Source organism: Anopheles arabiensis, chromosome 2 (genome assembly GCF_016920715.1).
Source record: "Anopheles arabiensis isolate DONGOLA chromosome 2, AaraD3, whole genome shotgun sequence".
Taxonomy (NCBI): Eukaryota; Metazoa; Arthropoda; class Insecta; order Diptera; family Culicidae; genus Anopheles; species Anopheles arabiensis.
Genome location: NC_053517.1, coordinates 11,039,477 through 11,060,158, shown reverse-complemented (window position 1 = coordinate 11,060,158; position 20,682 = coordinate 11,039,477). Strand labels below are relative to the sequence as shown.

Below are 20,682 nucleotides of genomic sequence, written 5' to 3'. Positions count from 1 at the left end.
ACCCTGCTGTAGCCATTTTTCTCCAATCGTACTCACAAAAAACGCTCACACTGCTTCTCACTCACTCTGTCGGTCTCTCTCTCTCTCTCTCGCTTTTAGCGTACGGCACCCGCACAGCTGATTCCGAAAATCCGCTTCCTTCACGAGCACTGTACATGTGTGTGTGTTCATATACGTACACGGCATCGCATATCCGTACACGGATTGGCGCGTGAGTGACCGGCCCCGTTTTTGCGTCCGTACACGCGCGCTGTACACACACTGTAAACGGTGTAGAATGACGGACGGCGCGCGCGACACCAATCGGGTCACTCACGAGTGTGTGCTCGCGCGCTCTCTCTCTCTCTCGCTTTGGCGCTGGAGCACGGGCTGGCACACGGCGCGAGCTTGCAGCCGCGCTTCACACAGAGGCCCGAGCGGTGGCGCGCACACACACGGTGCGGTCCGTCGTCTGGTGCTGCTCGCAAACGGTGCGTTCCCGGTCGCTCGGGGACACTCGCTTCATTTTCGTTCCGGCGTTCGAGCGTGCAGCACACGCGTGGTCGCATGAAGGTATCACCCAGGATTGCACGGTCGTTCAGCAAGACATACAGTGGAGAGAGATAGTGTTAAACACCGCTTGATGTGCAACACAAGACATTAAATAATAGTGCCAGTGAACGGTGCAGTGTGTGTGTGTGTGTGGTCGATAAAAGAAAAAAAAAAAGAATAATCCTTACGGACGGAAAGCGAACGCGAAAGGTGTTCCATCAATTAATTATCCTTCCCGTCGCAGTGAAGTGAACGCAATCTGCCAAAATCAAAAATAAAGGAATAAGATGGTGTGAAACAGCACAGAAACCAGATCAGTGGCAGCGTAACATAAAGATAAACACAGTTTTTGTTGGAGGGCACCCGACAACTTAAAGTTGCTGTAGTGCGGGGTGAACTCGAACCAAGAAGGAACAACGGTCGCGTGTCAATTTGGTGTCGCTCTTACACTTCCCCGCTCGTACGCTCGTTCGCACGTGCCAACGAAACCAGTAAGTGCGATTGGTGTGCTAGTGTACTCTTTACTTTGTACAGTGGCCAGCACAAGCACGCGTGTTGTCCTAGGAGCTTCCTAACGGCCAAGAGCCACCATTCCAACAAAGTCGTGTGTGTGTGTGTGCGTTTGGAGTGACTTTTAAAGTAGCTCCGTCCCTTCCAGCGCGGCCTGCACCTACTTTGCGCGGGGCAAGGTCGTCGACGGCATTTCGATCGACGGCGACAGAAACGAGTTTTCCGCTACCTGTGGTTACGCGTGCCTGTAGTGCGTCTTGTGTATGTGGGTGTGTGTGTGTGTGTGTGCGTTCCTAAAAAAAGTGCAACGTGCAGCAAATTGCCCGAGTTTGCCCGAGCACAACCCTCTGCGAGAAAAGAAAGGCCAAGAAAGAAAGCCCACGTGTGTAACGCTGCGTAACGTCGTCACCCCTAGTAACACATCGCGCTCGCGCTCCTAAGTAACGCAGTGTAGTGTTTCGCCGTTGTGCGCGTGCATCGGAAAGTGAGTGAGAATTTAGAGCGTGAACTAGATAACGAGTGCGTAACGTGTGTTCGTGTGTCTTTGTGCAGCAACAAAAAAAAAAGGAGAAAAGAAAGCGAAATCTGCATTTTCCACTCCTCGCAACACTGTGGTGACAATCGGTGCTCTCATTCACCGTGTGTGTGCATGTGTGTGTGCATGTGTGTGTGTGACAATTGTTAGTGAACGTAGCACAAACCTTACAGTGCTGTCAAAGCGGCTCCCTTTGGAGTTGGTGTGTACCCCCGGTCTGTTCGTTCGTTTCGTGCGCTCCGATCTGATCTCACCATGACCCTGCCAACGAACAGTACGTCCACCGTGGCCGAGGACGACTCGGACATGTTTGGGCCGCCCCACTCGTCGCCGCCGATCCGCCGCAACCGGCCGAAGGTGCCGATGATCTCGCCCCAGCTGAAGCAGCGCGAGGTGCGCAAGCGGATACTGCAGCTGTGCGTGCACAAGCTGGAGCGCATCAAGGACTCGGAGCGCAATCTGCGCCGCTCGGTGTGCATCAACAACACCTACTCGCGCCTCACCGACGACATACGGCGCGAGAAGCAGCACAAGCTGCTGATGCTCTCCAATCTCGCCAAGTGAGTAATTATTTGCATTTGTAGTGTTTGATGGGTTTGTTGGTGCTTTGTTGGTGTTTTTGTTTTGTTTTTGCCTTTTTAAACCACCCAAAAAAGAAAGGACACATCGTGTGTGAGTGTGTGGTCAAGTGTCCTCTCCCACTGTGTGCGTGTTGTACGGGTTGCGTGCGTTGTGTCGGGAAGCAAACGAAAAAAGAAGAAATAAAGTAGACATTGTGCTACTACACCTTGGTATATAGTGGAGGGTGCGATAAGCAGGGGTTTGGGCGAGAGGGGGTGAAAATTACGTGCACGCACGACCGCTGTGTGATGTGTAAAAAAGTTTGTGCGTACATAAGTACGCATGCAAAGCGTGCGAGAGAGACGGAGAGAGAGAGAGAGTGATAAAGAGAGTGCTCCAGAAATAGAGGGTGATAATAAGGAAGGGAGAAACCCAAAAGGCGACAGTGAGCAAGCATAACGGTTTTATGCCAGTGCGTGAGACGGAGCGAGAGAGAGAGCGAAGAGAGAGAGATAGAACGGAGAGTGAATTAAAAGTGTTTTGGAGGAGAGCAATTCGTTGGGAGAATTTTCATGCTCTCGAGCGTGTGTGTGCATGTGTGTGTGTGTGAGGTGGTTTGTGGTCCATTTAAAAGAAAAGCACGATATTGTTTATTACCACCGCAACAGACCGCGGCGGCGCCTCCATTTTCGGCGGTCCGAGGATGCAAGCGACGAGCCCCAAATGATGGCCCCAACAGTTTTTGTTGAAAAAAAGTAGTTTTGAGTTCACAACTCGCTTGTGTGTGTGTGTTTGATCGGTTTGCTTCCGTGTCACAGGGATTTATGTTGGCGTGCAGGGGGGGGGGGGCTTTTTTGTGTTAAACATTCAACTAAGCCCAACCAAGTACCGGAAAGTACCGTGGAAAACCCACCCACAAGATGTGCGCGTATGGTGGTTTCTGTTCGCCATGCTCTTATTGACATGCTGCCGCTTGCAATCGTGCCGTGCTCTGTACCAGAAACAAACAAAAACCGTTTGCTAAAAAATCACTCGTTGGCTAATTTTAGACCAGATTTCCCTACACACGCCCCAACGATACCTAACACAGGGACACTCAGCGGACGGAGGGGCGATTGATGACGTCGCGCGTACAGTGGTGACGTATTTTGAGTGTGCTATTTGGGGTAAGATTAGAAATCACGCACAAGGTGGTGTGCTCGTCGTACATCGCCAACCGAATACACCACAAACAACGCGTCATGGTGATATGGTAGTGGTAGTAGTAGTGAGCTTACAATAAGTGTACACCATCAATCGGCATTCCGAGCTATCGGCAACTCATATCGGCACACACACACACATACGCGCTGTGTACCTTTTCCGCCCTCTCCGCTCTACCCCTCATCTGCCAAACACACACACACACACATACACAGAGAGGAATATGAACTCGTTCCCACCTTATCTCATTCGCGTAGTAGGCGCCGCCGCTGCCGCCGTTTCAGTGACGTCACCGATTGACATTAGCGTACATCGTCACACGCGGGGGGTTGGGGTTTTGTTTGCAGAGCTTCAACACCCCTTTTGTGGAGGGTTTTTTTTATCACAACAACAAGCAGGGGTTTTCCTCGCAGTTCTATTTCTGGGCATGTAGGGGGGGTTTTTTCTTTCTACGTCAGCTGCGTTTGGTTGGGCTTTGCTTACGTCGTTTCGCTCGTAGAGAGTTCAATCTAATTTTTCTGTTTTTTTTTCTCTTCCCGCCCCTCCCCCTCCTACCCACAGATCCACTGACAGCAGCAGAAAGCAACTCGACGAGGACGATGTCTCGTCGGAGGACTGCATCAACAACAACAACAACATTACCAATGCCAACAACAACAACAACAGCAGCAGCAACAACAACACCAATGGCAGCCATCTGCATCATCACCACCATCACCATCACCACCACCATCACCATCGCCACCATCACGACGAGCTCGGCGAGTTCGTGCACAACAATGAAAACATGAACAACAACTGCCAGCTGCAGCACAACCACAACCTCGCCTCGCAGCACCACCACAACCACCTCAGCCACCACCAGCACCTGCAGGCCCTGCACCAGCGGTTGGCCCAGTCGCCAATCATGTCCAATGGTTCCACCACCACCACCACCGCCGCCGCCGCACCGGAATCGAACGGCGGTTCGGACGGCGCGGCCGACCGGCCCCCGTCCAGCCCGGTCAGCCAGCGCAAGCCGGCGGCCGCCTCGTCGGTCGAGGCCGATCTCGAGACGCTCGACCGGGAGCTGTGCGCGCTGGACGCGGCCATGCCGCTGGTCGACCCGGAGATCACGCAGGGCGCGGAGCAGCTCGAGCAGGCGATGGTGTCGCGCAAGCGCAAGTTCGCCTCGATCGACGACGACGACAGCGACCGGCTGGTGCGGGAAGCCCTGTCCCAGATCTACTTCCCGAGCGCCGGCCGGCTGCTGACCGGCATCGACGACTGTCCGCCGGCGACCGAGGAGCGCCGGGTGGAGGACGAGCAGCAGCAGCAGCAGCGCACCAACGCTGGCGACGCTGCAGCAGTGGCCACCGCCGCCGACTGTATCTCACCGAAACGACCAAAGATTGGCGACCTGCTCGAGCAGCACCAAAGTCAGCAGCAGCAGTTGCACTCCTTCTCCCACCCGTTCCTGCACCCGTTCCATCCGCTGCCGGATCTGGCCGGGTTCGACTACCAGGTGCACCATCACCACCAGAAGGAGTTCGAGGTGATCATGGACGCGCTCCGGCTGGGCGTCAGCAATGGCGGGGCGATGGCGGCGGCGGCCGTCGTCGCCGCGACGTCGGCGGCTGGGGCGGCGGCGGCCGCAGCAGCAGCGGCAGCGGCGGCCGCGGCCGCCACCGGCAACGCAACCGGCACGGCGATGATGGGCTGCTGCGGTGTTGTGGCCGGCAGTGCCGCCGGCAGTGGGAACGGCCCGTCCGCCAGCGTCGGCCCCGCCTCCTGCCAGGGGACGGTAGTGGGCGGTGGCGGGGTCGGCGCGGGCGGTGCCGTCGATTCCTGCGGCCAGGCGGCCATGCTGATGGGCGGCCCGGACGGCGGGGCCAGCGTGTTCCACAATCTCGTCGTTACGTCGCTGGAAACTTGAAAGTAGGCCACCATCGGCCGTGAAGTCGGCGGCGCCGTCGCCGTGGATGCTCTGGTTGCCTATGTGTGTGTGTGAGGGGTTACTTCAGTGGTTAGTGGTGTGGCCACTATCGGCCCTCTCACCTTCTCACTCTCCCGTCTACTCCATTCAGCGCGATAAACAGCGCGAACGTAATTCTTAATTTATTTACCCTCCCACAAAACTGCGCGCGCTCTCTCTCTCTCGCTCTCTCTCGGAACGGGAAATTGATTTCACTTTTGCGCTTCCCCTCACTTCCTCCTCCAGCTGCTAGGTAGCGCAATGATAAGCGCCAAGAGGAGGTGACGCGCGCAAAAGATGGAAAGAAGGATAGACAGACAGCGTGGTTGCGGCAGTGGGCAGACTACGGAACAAAGCAAAAAAGTAAGGAGAGTTTGGTGGCCACCGTTTTGGTACCCACACATACACACACACATACCCAGGCACCAAGCGACGGCGACCGTCGCTAATTAGACCAATTTTTATTATTATTAATATTATTAATATTATTATTATAAATATTATTATTATTATTATTATTATTATTATTGTTTAGCGCCAAGTTTAGCAAAGTTTTTTTGTTTGGTTTAGGAAAGCCCCCCCCCCCTTTTTTTTAGACCATTTAATTTGCTTCCTACCACCAAAACGATCATTCATGCCCGCATCCTCTCCTTTTCCTCCTACTCGACCGTTCTTCATGGCCTAGAGATAGAGATAGGAAGAAAGAGCGTACAAACCGAAAGCTTTCTTGCCAGGGCAGGAAGGGTTGGTTGGGGCTTTGTTTTAAATTGTATTTATGCGCTGTCTGATTTTTGTCCTAATTTTAGTATGAATTCGATTTCATTCAACCATCTCCTCCCCTTTACCTCCTCCAAAGCCCCCCCCCTCTTCTTACTGTGAAAATTCCTGGGTTAGCTGTTAACAAACAAACCGAAAGCACACACAGCTTGTGAAGCCTATCATCCACACGAGGATGTGTGTTTACGCGGCGTTGACGTTCGCGTAAGCTTTAGGGCGCAAAAAAACGACGGCTACTAATGTGCAGCAATGTGTGGCGTGTGCAATCGCAGTAGGCAACAGAAACACACACACAACTTTAACGCGTGTGTTGCTGTTGATCTCTCTCTCATGCAAAACAGGAGGCAATCAAATTATGTGCAAATATTTGCTAATGTGCAAACAAAGAGACACAGCACCAAGTAGCTCACCAGTCGAAAAAAGGGCTCCAACAAGCACTGGTAGAAGTTTTCTGACCCGATTTTTCGCTCCTCCGCCACTTCACGGATGCCTCCTCTCCTCCTAGTCCATTACGCCTCTTCCCAAACACACACACGCACACACAGTGGAACACACAGTGCTGGAATTCGTTTCCGGCAGATCTTCTTCATAAAAGGCCGTCCACAAACGGCCAGCCCAGACTAAAGCAGCCGCACATGTTTCCCTTCTGCCTTCTTCCATGGCTGTTTCTTTCCCTTACCTTCCCCCCCCCCCCCCCTCTTTTTTTGAGATCGTCTAACGGTCATCACGCAACAACGGCTTGGCGGCGAGCGCGCGCTCAGGTGCCGCACGCTGTGCACTGGTAGGTGGTAGGGGGCCAAAGTGAGACATAAAATAAGTGAAAGTGGCACCTCGGCCGCTGGTACGGCGGTGGTGGTAGACACACACCCATAGACACAGCAGAGCAGAAGTAAGGAAAAGGAAAAACTCAGATTTAAATCGCACACTCGCAGCGCTCGGGCCGACCGTGGCTGCGATTATTATGCGCTGCGACGGTGTGTGTGTGCCCATGATGCCTGCCAATGTGTTGCTTGCTGAGTGGCTGTGGTGGCTCCATCTGACGGGGAAACGCTTCTGGAGCCGCCGTAAGGTTACTTAGAGACTTAGAAGGCGCGCGGGGACGCTTCGAGCCGTTTCTCGCTGTATCGGTTGTGGCTAGTTGTGTGTCCACCCGCAGAAGGAGGAGCAATTACACTACTGCTCGATTTGTGTTGTTTTTTTTTCTCTTTGCGCGCACACCATACAATGTTGGTCGCTCCCCATGTACGTGCCCAGGCTTTGAAGGTGTTTTTTTTTTCTTTTCTGCAAACTTTTGCATCACCAGAAACTTCGAAAAGCTCAAACCAACAGCTACGAATGGCACGTGTTGCATGAATGGTTTCTTTTTTATCTCTCTCCCTCTGTCTCTCTTTCTCTCTCTCCTTTTATATCTCCCTTTGTCAGTCTTTTATGCTCTCTCTCTCTGTCTCTCTCCTTTTATATCTCCCTTTGTCAGTCCTTTATGCTCTCTCTCTCTCTGTCTCTGTCTCTCTCCCAAGTTGGTCAGTGATGATAGTACACCACTTCAAAGCTTACCGCTACCCTCCCCGCTTCAAATGATTCAGCGGAGCGAATCCCCTTTTCCACCAGTGGAAAACGAATTCCAACATCGGCGGGTGGCAAAGCCCCCCCCCCTCCCTTGCCCTAGAAAAAGAAGAAGAAGAAGAAGGAAAAAAAACGCCAAGACACGGCAGGGATGGACGCGTAACGCGAAGAAGATAATGTACCGTTTGCTGTGTGGGGCTCAGTCTGTGTCTATGTGTGTGTGTGTGTGTGTGCAATTCGTAACGTATCAAATTTTTCACCCGTTGTTTTTCCCCCTCCCCTCCAGCTCCCACCTCCCCGCAGCACCTCCCTTTAGCAGTGCAGTGCTTTCGTCCGTCCCTCGGGGTTGAGTTGAAAGTTTTCTCGCTCTTTTCCTCTGGTGGTTGTTTTTCTTTACCCACTACCCCTTTTGCCTTCAGAGACAGGAGGTGTGGAGGGAGTAGTCTATATCCCCACCCCCCCTCCCCATCCACCGTTCGTGCTGCCTTTATTTTCTTTCCAACCACTGTTTTGAGCGCACAACGCGGCAGAGCTTTTGAATGTTTTTCGATTGATTTGGTTGCTGTTGCTACTGCTGTTCCCTTTCTTCTCTCTCTCTCTCACTTTTCCCCTACTCTCCAGTTTTTTTGTTTTGTGATTTGATTTTCCATCTTATTTTCCTGTTGCTTTCGCTTTTGCCTCTTTATTCGCTATCGAGACGGGCGAACGCGGAAGGGTGGATACAAAGTTACTCCAGCCAACCAGGTGCTGGGCTGCTGTTGGGTGCATAAGTTTGTTTCAAGTTTTTTTTTTTTGCTTGCTTGGTTTCGTTTCATTTTTCAAACGGACTTTTCCGTAGCGATTTTGTGCTATTTCAGATGTGCTTTTTTCCCTTTCGTAGTTTTTTTTTGTTGCTTGTTGGTTCAAAGTAGCGCCACCGAATTGATGATGATTCCATTTGTCTCGGTTTCGGGTGTTTTTTGTTCGTATCTTATCTTCTTCCCATGTGACGATTGAATATTACTGTGGCCAAAAAAATAATAAAAAAAAAGCGTCACGATTGGAATCCGGAAGCAGTTAAAGTAGGAGATGGAGGGCAGGTAAACTGAAACCAAAACAATTACAAACCAATTGGAAGCAATGTGTGAAAGCAAGAAGAAGCAACTAAACAAAACAAAACAAAAGTTAATCAAAGAAAGTTGTGTACGTTAAGCAAGAAAAGGGTGTAAAACGTATGTAAACATGGCGTACAGAAACAAACAAACAAAGCAAAACAATTGTGCCGATGGGTGGAAAAAAAACAAAGAAAACAGAAAAAAACAGCAACAACAATATCGTTCTTAAGAATATAAACGTGAAAACGCTTATAGGCCAACTCTTACAATGCGCACTAAACTAGTTAGAGAAGAAGAGAAGAAGTAGCGTTGGTTGCAACCGAACCTACCAATGAAGGTACCAAGACAGGTGGAGAAGGAGGTGCGACATCTCACGGCAAGACCGTGACGAGTCACACACACACACACTCTCGTTAACACTCGCGGGCAGAATGTTCCGGCTTCGGGTTTGGCACTTTTTAGCAGACAAATCGAAGCACTCTTGCATCCATACCTACACAAGCTAGATTAACGAAATATTGACCCCCACTCCCCCGCTCCCCCCCCCCCCCCCCTCTTAATATGTAAGAAAACAGCACACACAAATAATAATGTAAAACAGAAGAAGGGGAAAAAGCATGGAAGCAGCATTGTAAAAAAAAGTCATATAGATCAAGTAGTGAAAAACAGTAGAAACTGGGAGAGGGGGGAGCACATTAATAGAGTAGAGAATCGAAACAAATGCACATGCATACACGGACACAAAGATGAAACATCAGGAACAAATACTCTCTTTATACAAGAAAAAAAAAGATAGGGAACAGGGGGAGAGGAAAAAAGCAAAAGCAAAAGCAGCAGTAAATAGTAACACAGCAGCAAGAAAAATGCATTCGCAATCGAGAAGTGGCCTCTTTCCTAACGAAACAAACATCCACGGGATCAGCACGGTGGAGAGGGTTGGGAAAGCAACAAACAAAGCTGTTACGACTAAATCGAACGGAAATCGTTTTAAAACGTGGTTCAACCGTGGTTAAACAGTCATACCAAGTACTATAAACTATGTAGGAACATGCAAAACAAACAAAAACAAAAAAAAAGGATATAGGAAAGCAAACAAACAAACCCAGAACAAAAAAGCAAAAAACGTAAGAAAGAGAGAGAATGAAAGAGAGAAAAAAGAAAATATGCAAAAGAGAAGAAAACAACAACAACAAAAAAAACATCAACAAAATTATAACGGGGAGGGAAGATAAGAAATGAAAGTAAACAAAAACTGTGATATTAGCCGTTAAGCAGAAGCAGCAAGTGACTCTTAACACTGTGCATTCTCATCGTAGCAGGCGAGATGGAAAATAAAAGTGCATACAATACAATGAAAGACACTGCTCGGCGGGGGGGGGGGGGGGGGGGTGGAAAGAGAAGACCGATAACCGAAAAACGAGCCGAAGAATGCAACGTTTGGCATAATGGAATAAAGGACCATAAAACGGTGTGCGTGTATCGAGCGGGTGAAGTAACGCAGTATGCAAATGTGTGTGCGGGGTCATCTCTCCCCCTCTTCACCCTCCCAAAAAAAGCAAGACAGTGTGAACACTTACTGCATAGCGTTAAATAAAAACATACAAAAAAAAATAAGAAAAAAACGTCACTTATAATATACAAAACAGAAACTGGCAAAGAAAATGTGCTGAAAATGTGAAAGAAGAGCAGATGGCGACAGTTGATAACACAACAAACGCATAATAAATAAGAAGGAAAGGGAAGGAAGGGGTAGAGAAAAAAGAAAACGGATAAAATCAAAACAAAAAATGAAAAGATACTATTAACTAAACAAGCAAACAACACGAAACACACATGAACGAAGCGGTTTGCGAGAGGGAAGCAAGTAGGTAGGACGGACGAGGAAGTGCGCGCGTGTATGAGCAAAAGCAAATTGCATTTGGGTGTAAGCAGGGTGGAGGAAAGCTAGATAAGAGCAAAACCAATCCTAATTGCGTGAGAAAAAAAAAACAAACAAACAAAAAACACACACAAATGGGAAAAGAAAATCCCTTCTAAATCGTGGCTTTCCTTCCTTGCTTCTCTCTCTCTCTGAACACCGCGCACAAGCGTCACAGACGTTTGTATTTAACCGTAGGGACGATTGTTTTTCCTCCGTTTTTTCCCCCTCCCCTTAACCCGGGAAGTAGAGCATTCATCCATAAAGTGTATAAACTCCTTTGACTTATTATTATAATGAAATAGAAGAAAATGAAAAAAAAAAAACATATTAAAAACAAAACTGGTTGTGTAATTTCATTGCTGTATTGTGTGGGTTTCGATACCAAAAAGGGGGGAAAAGTGAAAGAAAACATGTTCCACTGATTTATTAATACGCGTTCAAATCGAATCCAAATTGAGCTCAACCCAGAAGGGCGCAACGCCGAAATTAGTACGCAGTATGACGTACTACCACCAACCGACGCAAAAAGGGGAGGTTAAAACGAAAGCTTTTCGACGAAGAAATTAGCAAAACCATCTTAGGATACTGCGATGGTGCGCGGTTCGCGTCATACATTTTATTCCAGTGGGTTGTATTTTTAGCTACGCCGCCTTGGATTGGTTCGTGAAGTCGATAGAAGGAACAAACTTTGACGCTCTTCTCTTACCCACACTCTTGTTGTTTTTTTTTTCTTTTTTTTCGCTTTCGAGTCCCACGAGCTTCCTTCCCAGTGCTTACCGGAACGTTCTTTCGACTGCGTATTGCGTGGGATTTTGCGGTGCGGTTTAGAAGGAAACTCCTTATCAGGTGAACGATTTACTTCCTTCCGTATTGGAACACGAAACGCGTCAAAGGTCACGATCACGGGAAGCGGTTGGCGGGTGGGAGGCTGGATGGGTGGTGGGCTGGGTCTGTAGATGTCCATCGAAGTGGAAGGATCTATTTTCAGCGCGCTGTGTGTGGTTTTGCGCTGAAAAGTCGTCGAAAAGGGACGCGGTGAGGGTGAGTTGTGCTAAAAATAGTCGCCTGCGACAGGGTGAGTGCGCATACCGTACCCTGAAGAAGGTGTGGTGTTGTGGTTCGATTATTGGTGGTGTGTGGGTGGCCGAGGAGTTGATGGTTGCTCAAGTTTTTCTTTGCGCGCGGAGACAGGATGCGCTGGCAAAAATGGCCAACACGATAATTAAATTGTTTAACGTTCGTTCCTTTGTTCCTAACGATTAACGATTGCAGGAAGTTTGAATTGAAAATTTAGAAATGTACACATTGTTGTTGTATGGGGGGAATATGTTCACCTATATTCGACTAATGATTGACAATAACGCAAGGATTGTAGACTGATCCGAATGGGGATAGGAATACGTCCGACAGTGTATGCCACGCTAGCCATTAGTACTGGGCGTCGCCTTACATCTAAAAAACCTACAACTTCACTCTGTCATATAATTAATTCAATTTATTGTGAAAGGTAGTAGTATGATATTAAAAAAAATTAAAAAAAATTAAAACGACTCAAAAAAAAATATTAGAAACTGATTGTAAATTCTCACAGCATCCCGAAAACGGTCATTTCAAATCCAATGCTGTCAGTGACGTTCGGGCGAAAACAATCCGGTTGTATGAACCCATGGGTGCTTTCTGCATCTTGATTTGCGTTAAATTTTCCCTTTTATGAACGTGAAATTTGTTTTTACGAAAAACTGTTTTTTTTGCTTTACATTAATTCGATAAAATTGTCCCTACTGAATAAAAAAAAAAAAATTCGATAAAACGGTTGAAAAAGTCTCAAAAATGTGTTTTGTTTTTAAATCCTCGCACAACCGTAGTTTCAGTTGTTTTGAACAAAACAGCTGTGAGTTGCTGTCGAACAATGCTGTCCGGTAGTGTAAACGCCTCTTTCGATTTCAATTGCATCTCTTTCTCTCATCTCACCGGTAAAGTTTTTTCTCGCTTGCTCATACTGTTCGGTTCTGAGTGCATAGTGAGCACTTGACAGCAGTGAATTGGTCAAAATAAGACACAAAATGACAGCCGTCGTTTGTAAAATAATACTTTATCAAATTTTTAACTTAAAATTGTAAAGTAACGCATTGCTATAGGTGAGAATAATTATTCTGATTTTTTTCGCTTATTTTGAATGCGGCGCCCGAAGGGTAAAAAGGGTAGCAAACTGTTTTCGCTAAACCGCTGTGCTGGAATCCGCACACGCACACTGACAACGTAAACAACAACTCGGCAATGCCGTCAAGGAAGGACCACGTCAGTGAAAACGAACGGTGAATATTTTTTTTTGTGTGCCTGTCGCTGTTGCAGCAGTGTCGCTCACGGGTGTACCGGTGTGCGATTTTGAAGCTTGAGGTCCGTACGTGCCACAACGCGGTAAGTCCACGCCATCAGTTCACACACTCCCGGGAGCAGCAGGAACGGTAAAACGACGACGGTCTGGATTTCGATTCGATTTCAGCTCTCGTCTCATTGAACAAAACGCACCGCAGCCAGGTGGCAGCTTCTTGGCAGTATCGGAGTGGAATCGATTTACGTACGTGTGTGTGTAGGTTAGCATTTTGCCGAAGCGCTCTAACCCTGGACAAACAATTGCTGTGCGGGGCGGGGTGAAAAGAAGGTAATTTGGCCACTTTCACCCTACGCGGGTGCAAAGTTTCATTGCCGGTTTCGGCAAACCCCGCGAGCTACTGACACGTTTCCGGTTCGTTTCTTTTCGTTTGTCCCGCACCACCCCGCAGGGTAGCCATGGGTACACGTCACTGGTTGCCGTCGGATGGGAGGATGCTGCTGATCGTGCTGCCGATGGTGGTGGCCCTGTTCGCGACGCTTGCCAACAGTGCCGCCGTCATGTCGGTGGATCTCGGCAGCGAGTGGATGAAGGTCGGTGTCGTATCCCCCGGCGTCCCGATGGAGATCGCGCTGAACAAGGAGTCGAAGCGGAAAACGCCGACCACCATCGCGTTCCGGAACGGGGACCGCGTGTTTGGCGAGGACGCCCAGACGCTGGGCGTTCGGTTTCCCTCGAACAGCTTCGGCTACCTGACCGATCTGCTCGGCAAAACGGTCGACAATCCGATGGTGGATCTGTACCGGTGAGTAGAGTGGGGGAGGGGTATACCAGTGTTGGGTGGTGGGCGCTCCTGCTAATGAAGTTTGTTTGCTTGCAGCAAACGCTTCCCATACTACGACATCGTGGCCGATCCGGTCCGGCGCACGGTCGTGTTCCGGTCGGGCGAGGAACAGTACATGATCGAGGAGCTGATCGCGCAGCTGCTGCAGGTGGCAAAGAGCTACGCGGAGGACAGCACCGGCCAGCTGATTACGGAGTGTGTGCTCATTGTGCCCGGGTTTTATGGGCAGGCGGAACGGACGGCGCTGGTGGCGGCCGCCCGGCTGGCGAACCTGAAGGTGCTGCAGCTGATCAACGACTACACGGCGGTGGCGCTCAACTACGGCATCTTCCGGCGGAAGGAAATCAACGAAACGGCCCAGTACTTCCTGTTCTACGATATGGGTGCGTACAAAACGTCCGCCGCGGTCGTCAGCTACCAGCTGGTGAAGGATAAGGCGACGCGCGAAACGCACCCGGTCGTGCAGGTGCTCGGCGTCGGGTACGACCGGACGCTCGGCGGGCTGGAGATGCAGGTGCGGCTGCGTGACTACCTGGGCCGTGAGTTCAACAAGATGGGCAAGACGAAGACGGACGTGTTCACCAATCCGCGTGCGATGGCGAAGCTGTTCAAGGAGGCGGGCCGGCTGAAGAACGTGCTGAGCGCCAACACGGAACACTACGCGCAGATCGAGGGCCTGCTGGACGAGCAGGACTTCCGGCTGCTGGTGAAGCGCGAACAGTTCGAGGAGCTCTGCAAGGATCTGTACGAGCGGGTGACGGCTCCGCTCGACAAGGCGCTGGCCGTGTCCGGTTTGGCGCTGGACGTCATCAACCAGGTGGTACTGTTCGGGGGTAATACGCGCGTGCCGAAGGTGCAGGACATACTGCGCACCCACATCGGGCAGGAGCTGGCGAAGAACCTGAACGCGGACGAGGCCGCCTGCATGGGGGCGGTGTACCGGGCGGCCGATCTGGCCACCGGCTTCAAGGTGAAGAAGTTCATCACGAAGGACGCGGTCCTGTTCCCGATCCAGGTCGTGTTCGACCGGGAGGGCGAGAGCGGGGCGACGCGCCAGGTGCGCCGCACGCTTTTCGGCTCGATGAACTCGTACCCGCAGAAGAAGGTGATCACGTTCAACAAGCACACGGACGACTTTGAGTTTACCGTGCAGTACGCGGAGCTGGATGCGGTGCTGAAGGGTGACACGGAAACGCTCGGCTCGCCCGATCTGGCCCGCGTGCAGCTGAGCGAGGTGGCCAAGCGGCTGAAGGCGAGTGTGGCGGAGAATGTGGAGTCGAAGGGCATCAAGGCGCACTTCCTGCTGGACGATTCGGGCATCTTCTCGCTGGCCAACGTCGAGCTGGTGCTGGAAAAGACGGTCACCAAGGAGGAGGAGGACGAGGACGAAAGCACGTTCCAGAAGATTGGCAACACGATCAGCAAACTGTTCTCGGGCGACAGCGCGGACAAGCCGGCGGAAGAGAAACCACCGACCGAGGGCGGCGCGGAAGCGAAGGACGAGGAAGAGCCGGCCAGTGGAAAGGAGGGAAAAGAGTCGGCGGAGGAGGAGCAGCAGCAGCAGCAGGAGGAGGGCAAGAAGCAATCCGCAAAGGACAAAGAGGCTGACGGTGGAGCGAAGGACGCCAAGCCGGAAGCGGGTGAGCCGGCGGATAAAAAGGCAGCGGACGAAGGCACGGAAGCGAAGAATGCCACCGTGAAACCAAAGATTGTCACGCTCAAAGAGCCGATCCCGTCGAAGGTGGAGCTCGCGTACGTGGTGCCGCTCGACGGCGAGCTGTTCGATGCGTCGGCCAAGCGGCTGTCCGCGCTGGACGAGGTGGACAAGGCGAAGCAGCGCCGCGAGACGGCGCTGAACGCGCTGGAAAGCTACGTGATCGATGCGCAGGTGAAGCTGGACGAGCAGGAGTACGCGTCGTGCGCGACCGAGACCGAGATCGAGACGATCCGCAAACGGTGCGGCGAAATTTCCGAATGGCTGTACGAGGACGGGTCCGACGCGGATGCGGAAACGTACGAAACCAAGCTGGAGGAGCTGCGGGGCGTCGCGAACGAGGTGTACGCCCGCCACTGGGAGCACCAGGAGCGGCCGATCGCGCTGAACGCGCTGAAGCAGATGATCAACGGTTCGGAAGGGTTCCTGCGCAGCGCGCGCAACCTCACCAAGGACACCAACCCGGAAAAGGACGTGTTCACCGCGGTGGAGATTGAAACGCTCGAGAAGGCGATCCGCAGCACGATCGAGTGGCGCGATACGGAGGTGGCCGAGCAGGAGAAGCTCGCCCGCAACGCGCCGGTACGGCTGACGGTGAAGGACATTACCGATCGCATGGGTCTGCTCGACCGCGAGGTGAAGTATCTGGTGAACAAGCTGAAGCTGTGGCGCCCGAAGGTGAAACCGACACCGCCACCGAAGCCGGAAAAAACAACCGCCGGCAAGAAGGAGGGCGAGCAGAAGGAGGAAGCACCGTCCAGCGAGGAGCAGCCCGGCTCGGAACCGGTGCTGGAGCAGACACCCGAAAAGGATGCGGACGAAACGGAAGAGGGCGCCGCGATCGATCCGACCGCAACGCAGCAGGACCGTACAGGCGAGAGCGGCGATCATACGGAGCTGTAGAGACAACAGCGCAATAGGGGGAACGGGTGTAGGATTGATAGCACAATTCGGACACACTGGTTTAGCACTCATCTCACCGAAGCACCCGTCACAGCTTCATTTCAGCTCACCTTCCCATAGAGCCCATATGTATTCACAGTTTCTGAACACACAGACACACACCCAACAAACAAAAACGCAACAGAAGATAAAACTCCACACGCCTTCCCTCCGTTCCCGATCCCGAAATTTGCGCGGCAAGACAGAAGATTTGGTTGCTGTCCGCGGTACTGACTCCCTTACCCCTCTGTATTTATTTTCATTCATTAGCAAAAAGTGTGCGCCGTAGTAGAGAGCGCAGAGAAGAAATGCACCGTAGGGCTGCTCAACTATGACGACTATGAAAACCATTCCTTTGCGTTTGCTTATGACGAGGAGAGATGTGTGCGAGAGAAAGACATTTAGAAACAGGAGGATGTGAAAGGGAGTTTCTAAAATCCAAACTGGTGATTAGACCCTGGTGTAGTAGTTAATAGAGAAAAAAAAGTTCATACCCGTAAGAGAAGGCCACGACACACAGACACTCGCGCTGATACCGGTCGAGAACTAGGAACTGACATTGCATTGAACTGAATCAAAACCGACGACGGTTTGAGCGCCTTGTAGGCAATAGGTGTAACAGTGGTTTAACGCTGCGAAAAGGAAAGAGATGTGGTCGCTTGTTTTGATTTCGTCTTTCGGTTGGTGCAATCTTTTACGGCCTACACAAAGAGGCAAACTTAGTACTACTACTACTACTACAACTACTAGCAGGAGCAGAAGGAATAGGAAAAAAACAACAGCACAGAACAGAACAGAACCCTTACATTAAGCGCACGCTGCACGCGGACGTAGGGTAGCGTGAAAACTGAACGTTAGCCGGACAATTGGTGATAAAGTATAGCGAACTTAAGGATCGTACGGTAAACGTCAAGGTGAGTGTTTTTGTTTGTTTATTTTTATCACTATTTTTTGGTGAAAGAAATTAATGCTTTTATTTTTCGATTTTAGCGTAATCTTGTTGAACGGTCTTCGTTTTTTTAAGGGCGGATGAACAACATTTAGACTTTTTCTGCTGCACTGTTTAGGAGTGGGTTGTGTGTAATGTGTTTGTGCGGTTTCCGTATCAGATGCCGTCAATATTTCATTTAGATTAGTGGAATCTGGCAACAAGGTCATTTTAAAGCGTCATCTTTAGGCTTTCGTTTCCACTAGTAGTCATTTCACTAGGGTGGAAACTATATTTTAATTGTAAGCCTCAAACGTGGTAAATTTGGTAGCAGTGTTCTGCTTCATTTGTGACATTATGGAGAAAACAGCTACCGAAAGCCATTGTATTTTAGTGGAACTTAAAGGGTGCCCATGCTCTGGCGGATCATCAAGAAGGTGTTCGAAAGCGATCCCCAGTTCGGTATGAGATGCAGGGGAGCACGGCGGACTCGATGGCTAGATCAGGTGAAGCGAGACCCGGCGTAATTCGGGTGTCTGCATGGATGGGACGCCCCAGCCAGGGATCGATCATCCTGGAGAATGATTGTAGGCTGGGCCATGTCACGCCGACGTGCTCTATTGTGAGCAGGCCAACAAGAGAGAAAGAGAGATTCTTTTGCGGAACGAACGTGTCTGAAAGGGGTTTGCTCGGTTCAAACGTGGCAATTTTGCCTTGGAAAGCGAAGAAACCCGGAGGGCCCTTCAAAATTTGAAGACATTGGAACTGGACCTTGTCGCGACGGATGAAGCTGGGACTATATAGTACCTATATAATACCAGTACTCACATACGGCTCTGAAACATGGACACTGTCCAAATCTGACGAAACCCTCCTAGCTGCGTTCGAGAGGAAGATGCTTAGAAGGATACTTGACCCCTGTATGTATGTGTGGAAGGACAATGGAGGAGTCGTAATAACGACGAGCTATACGAGATGTACGGCGACCTCGTGCAGCGTATCAAGCTCGCCAGGCTCCGGTGGGCTGGCAATGTTGTGCGCATCGAAACGGACGACCCAGTCCGTAAAGTCTTTATAGGCCGTCCACAAGGATACAGGAGGCGTGTTAGGCCCAAACTGAGGTGGCAAGATGGCGTGGATGCATCCGCCATTAAGGCCGGGATAACGGACTGGCAGACGAAGGCGCGAGATTCGCCAGCCTCGGGCCTCAACGTCTATTCTTCCGTGGCCCTTGTCGCTAATACTCTGTCAACTTTCATAGGTACTGCATACTACAGACTAGCGATCTAGGGGGGGCTAAATCGGCGGGGCCTCAGTGTGGAGGCGAAGAATGTACCATGAGCATGCTGAGATTTACGGCTTAACGGACATCCTGGCGGTGATGAAGTCCGGTAGGATACGATTGCTGATGTATGTTATGAGCATGCTCGACTCGTGCTTCCGAAAGAGTCGGATCAGGTGAAGCAAAATCTGTCGGAGTTTAAGAACCTACATGGATGGAAAGCAGTATACTAGGGTCGAGCATACTGGAGAATTTTTATTGGCTGATCTATGTACTAGCATTTGTTCTAGCCAATTGTGTTCTGGCCTTATCAGACCACACGTTTTCATAACTTCAGCACCAATGTAGGAGACAAATTAGCTTTTATACATGTAAAAAAACTGTACTAGGAGTTACCTTCTACCTTTCTACAATGGCCCGCTCGATCGGTCCGTTCCCAACATTCCTTAACCAGAGATCAATATTTCCGCCAGCTGCCGAAAGTTGGTTGATCGCCGGAACAACCAGTGAGTTTTTTAGTTCCACTACCGCTTGACAGGCATGATTAAATTTTGAACTTTGTTCTCAAACTTATTCGTTCGGCAAGTATTGCGGAGCATAAAGCGAAAATGCAAACTTTAGCTTTCCCAAAAGGCACAACCAATGTGGCAACTAGCAGGTGAGAGGGAGAGAAAAAAAAAACTTTCCCATACAACTGCTCACACTGCTGCGCCACATGGCACGAGGCATCGATACGACGCTGGGCATTACTGTGGAATGGTAGGATTTCTGTTCTGTCACATTTTCGTTTCACTTTTAAATTGACTTTTTTTCCACGCCGTACCTCCCGCATATCCTATTGCTGGCCTGGAAAAGCTCTCCGCATCTTTGGATACCCTCCGATAGGTGGCTTACCGTCAGGGACTGCTTTTTTATGTGTGCCCACTCCCACTACCAATCCAAAGTGTTTGACGAAAGTGGATGAAAAATTGCAAGACTCACAAAATCGAACGAACGCTGTGTACGCCGTTCGAGAAAAGATGAAAGGAGATTAAAACCGACACGTCAAACTATTTTGATCTTTCCTGCCTATGAGCCCTGTGCATCATGCGCCAGCCTGGATGCTGGCGAAAATGGAGATAGCGAAGGAGCGGTATGTAACCGTATGTGTGCGTCCATCTTCACCCACCCCTTCGGGATGAGTCTATTTTGACATAATTCATCGTTAAACTTTTACCATTACACCAGCGCATGAAGTGCGTCGAACGTCGTCTTCGTCCTCGTCGTCAGTTGATTAATGGCCCTGGGCGCTGCTTCTGTCTCCCAGGTTCCGCAGCCCGCAAAAGAAGAAGTCCTTTGCCGATGTCATCATTTTTAAGGCCCCGTTGATAGCCGTTGAGGGAACATCTTGTTGCCCGCGGTGGTGCTGGTGGTGGAAGGGGGTTTTTCGGATGCGGAAATCACTGCGTAATGGTTTTAATTCGCCTCAGAACCTGATGAGATGTGAAGCTGTGGCGAGTAGAGAATGGGAGTTGCCTATCTTATGTCAACGGCCCGTACTCCTGCGCTCCGTATGGTTTTGCTTTCATTGCTGGTGCAAATTGATTTTAATATGCGCTCTACGGTGTAGCTTCTGGCGGTAAGCTTTTTGTGTATGATTATTTATGTGCGAGGTTGTTATTTACGGTGCTGCTGCTGTTAATTTTATTAGAATGGTCATGGAGAGAGGCAAGGGCAGCGGTAAAATATGGTGGAATTCTTTGTGGACACTGAACTGGGAAGAAATGTGACCGGTAAATTAATGTCCAAATATACTACGGGTCACCAGGGAGTAGCAGTTTTTGGAGGTGGGTTAAGTTGTTTGTACACGAATGCTCGCCGTATTGGTGCAGCTCGTACAGCTCTGCTGACATATTGGAGTAGATAGAAGAGGTACAAAAAAGAAGATATTGTATCAAAAGCTGGAGCAATGTAAGAATAATGCCCTATGAAAGGTCGTATGTCATGTAGAA

At 50.3% G+C, this 20,682-nt stretch overlaps 2 protein-coding genes across 2 annotated transcripts; both read left to right on the top strand.

Annotated features, from left to right (window-relative positions):
• Nucleotides 1–392: 392 nt before the first annotated feature.
• Nucleotides 393–10,114, top strand: LOC120908748 (dendritic arbor reduction protein 1). The gene is made up of 2 exons (XM_040320080.1): nt 393–2,136; nt 3,902–10,114. The coding sequence occupies exons 1-2, from the start codon at nt 1,832–1,834 to the stop codon at nt 5,253–5,255; spliced, it is 1,659 nt and encodes a 552-aa protein (XP_040176014.1). The 5' UTR covers nt 393–1,831; the 3' UTR covers nt 5,256–10,114.
• A 2,698-nt stretch (nt 10,115–12,812) lies between these two features.
• Nucleotides 12,813–17,395, top strand: LOC120893951 (hypoxia up-regulated protein 1). Its single transcript, XM_040296206.1, has 4 exons — nt 12,813–13,067; nt 13,153–13,311; nt 13,433–13,786; nt 13,862–17,395. Exons 3-4 carry the CDS (start codon nt 13,440–13,442, stop codon nt 16,440–16,442), a joined length of 2,928 nt encoding a protein of 975 aa, XP_040152140.1. The 5' UTR covers nt 12,813–13,067; nt 13,153–13,311; nt 13,433–13,439; the 3' UTR covers nt 16,443–17,395.
• The last annotated feature ends 3,287 nt before the right edge of the window (nt 17,396–20,682 follow it).

Bases quoted from the DNA above. Each gene is read 5' to 3' on its own strand.
- LOC120908748 (XM_040320080.1), top strand. From the start codon at position 1,832: ATGACCCTGCCAACGAACAGTACGTCCACCGTGGCCGAGGACGACTCG. The intron at 2,137-3,901 runs GTGAGTAATTAT...TCCTACCCACAG, and splicing joins ATGCTCTCCAATCTCGCCAA to ATCCACTGACAGCAGCAGAA.
- LOC120893951 (XM_040296206.1), top strand. From the start codon at position 13,440: ATGGGTACACGTCACTGGTTGCCGTCGGATGGGAGGATGCTGCTGATC. The intron at 13,787-13,861 runs GTGAGTAGAGTG...GTTTGCTTGCAG, and splicing joins CCGATGGTGGATCTGTACCG to CAAACGCTTCCCATACTACG.